Source organism: Apodemus sylvaticus, chromosome 18, assembly GCF_947179515.1.
Source record: "Apodemus sylvaticus chromosome 18, mApoSyl1.1, whole genome shotgun sequence".
In the NCBI taxonomy this organism is placed as follows: domain Eukaryota; kingdom Metazoa; phylum Chordata; class Mammalia; order Rodentia; family Muridae; genus Apodemus; species Apodemus sylvaticus.
In genome coordinates, this window is record NC_067489.1 from 44876172 (window position 1) to 44878671 (window position 2500).

At 45.8% G+C, this 2500-nt stretch overlaps 1 protein-coding gene across 1 annotated transcript in view; it reads right to left on the minus strand.

The window, feature by feature from the left end:
* Trappc11 (trafficking protein particle complex subunit 11) overlaps positions 1–2500 on the minus strand; it is a 42908-nt gene that overhangs the window by 2586 nt on the left and 37822 nt on the right. Inside the window, 2 exon segments of the mRNA XM_052162679.1 lie at positions 2314–2415; positions 2417–2482. Coding sequence (XP_052018639.1) covers positions 2314–2415; positions 2417–2482 — 168 coding nt within the window.

Genomic DNA, 2500 nt, shown 5'->3' on the forward strand with positions numbered 1-2500 from the left:
GAGGAATTCGGAGACCTCAGTTTCTTCAAAAACATGAATTGTTCTTGGAATGTGGGCCCCTCCAAGGTTTAGTGAACAGGAGTGAGTTTACCTCAGATGAGTCGTTCCAACTACTATTTGTTTATATGTTTATAGGTGATTTTTTAAAAAATTATTTACTATATACACAACGTTCTGCCTACATGTACTCCTACACACCAGAAGAGGGCGCCAGATCTCATTACAGATGGTTGTGAGCCACAGTGAGGTTGCTAGGAATTGAACTCAGGACCTCTGAAAGAGCAGTCAGTGCTCTTAACCTCTGAGCCATCTCTCCAGCCGGAGGTGATTCTCTCAGAATATCAACTGTCTGACGCTCTGAATAAAGCCAGCACGCCATGAGACTTCAGTCGGCCTCATTCTTGGGCTCCGCCAGTCCAGGTCCCATTGCCTTTAGACTGTAAATATGTGACAGTCACTTTTACAGTAGGAAGTGAACACTGACGGATAGGCTCCTACCCTGACTTTTAGTATTTGTTTAGTATTGATGAAGATGGCTGTTTTAGGAACACGATGGTGGCCCCACTTACTTACCCCTAGTCAAATCCACAGCTTTACATGGTGTACCCAAGGACTATACCTGAATAGTCTGCAATTACCTGAACATAAGTACTCCAAGAAAAATAGTGACCAACTCTGCTTTAGAATAGCTGTGTTCAATAGCTGGCTTTTATTTAGCTTTTGAGCACAAGAAGTGTGGCTAATTTAGACACTAAGAATTCTAAATTTAATTTCATTTCATCTCAAGTGGCAAGAGGTTACCTAACTAGACTGAACAGCCTAGACTTACATAAGGGTGCAATAGAATTAAAGCCTTAGGAAGTGATAATTCAGTGTGTGGGAAAGGGTGACCCTCATGCCACTTTAACTGACAGATGTTAGGAGCAGGGCATGGGGGTATGCCTCTAATCCTGTCTCCTGGGTAAGCAGACGGTGGAGAGTTCGAGGTTGGCTTGGCTGCACATAAAGACCTTGTCTCAAATGGCATGCACTGTGGAACTGTAGGTTCTCCACAGAAGATGAGCTGCCCGGGGGTCCAGAGCCCACTCGACTGCAGCGAAGGGAAGGGAACAGGTGGCCATGACAGTTGGAAAAAGACATGCTAATTACACATCTAAACTTCCGCTGATTACTTGGACTCATGAATTTAAACAACCACTACCAAGAGGTTTACCAAGAAAGCCTCAGTCAAAAGCCTGAGGCGGCCTTGATTAGGATCAGGTTTGGGAGATGAAGGAACGAAGGGGAGGAGCCCAACCCACCGAGCCTCTCCGCGCAATAAAAGCTGCTGGTGTCTGTGGGGAGGCAGGCTCGGGAGTGGCAAGGTGGCTGCCTTACCCTGTGACCTGGTAAGAACGGTCAAACATCTAACAGAGCGAGCTGATGCTATTTTTGGTGCTGGGGCTCAAAGCCTGGCTCTCAGGAAGGCCAACTGCTTCCACTCTTAGGTCTGGGGCCTGCTATCATGTGAGGAGCAGTAAGGAATGAGCTCGGCCCCCAGGCGAGGCAACGCTGTGTCTAAGTCTGTGACTACACAACAGCAAGTGTGGAGTGTGGGGACAGGAGTGCACGCTAATTGTCACTCGTCATTACCAACTTCTGACAAAGAAGAGAGCCCCAAACCCTAAGACACACACACACACAAACACACACAGGAAATCAGACAGACACTGAAACGAATGACTGTTTAAAATTGACACGTTAATTCAGAATATAATTATTCTGGCCATTTTTCAGAAAACATCTAAATCTAGTATCAAAGAGGTAAAAACTAGTAAAGCTTAAGGCTAATTAGCAAGTTAATCTGTCTCATAAAAAGCAGTTATGAACTACAACTGAAAACACACTTCACTATGTCTGAGGGAAACCAAGTTCAAAAACACTGCAAAGCCAAGTCACTAATTACCTAAGTGGGTAATTATCATCCTGTGGGTGGAGACCATGGAAAACCATGGTTTTAATAACTGAGACATGGCTCGGTAGCAAAATTGCAGATATGAAGTAGCAACAAAAATGAACGTACAGTTGGGTGTTCCTAAGGCCATCAGAAATACAAGCTTTCTGATGGTCGCAACCCACAGGCTGTGAACCACTGATCCACGGAGATGACAATCTTGGAAAGTAGACTCTATAGAACAGCACCCTAGACATAAACACAATCACCAAATGCATGGAAGAAGAGCAGAGGCCATCACTGCCGGCCGCTTTCACTCAGCGAAGCTGCCGTCTGCTTTAAGACAGTGAGTCCCAAGGCCAGGACAGCCTCAGCCTTACCTTCACAAAAATGCTGGTCGGGATAAAACGTCTGAGCAGCTGGTTGGTGAAGTTGGGAAACCTAAGCAAGTTGATGTTGAGCGACGGCAGCTGCTGGTACCCCCGCCATTAGAGGGTAGAAATTGTACAGCATTTCCTGCTTGGTGCCAGGCAGAATACGTAATCGGATCTAGTGATAAACAGTCAG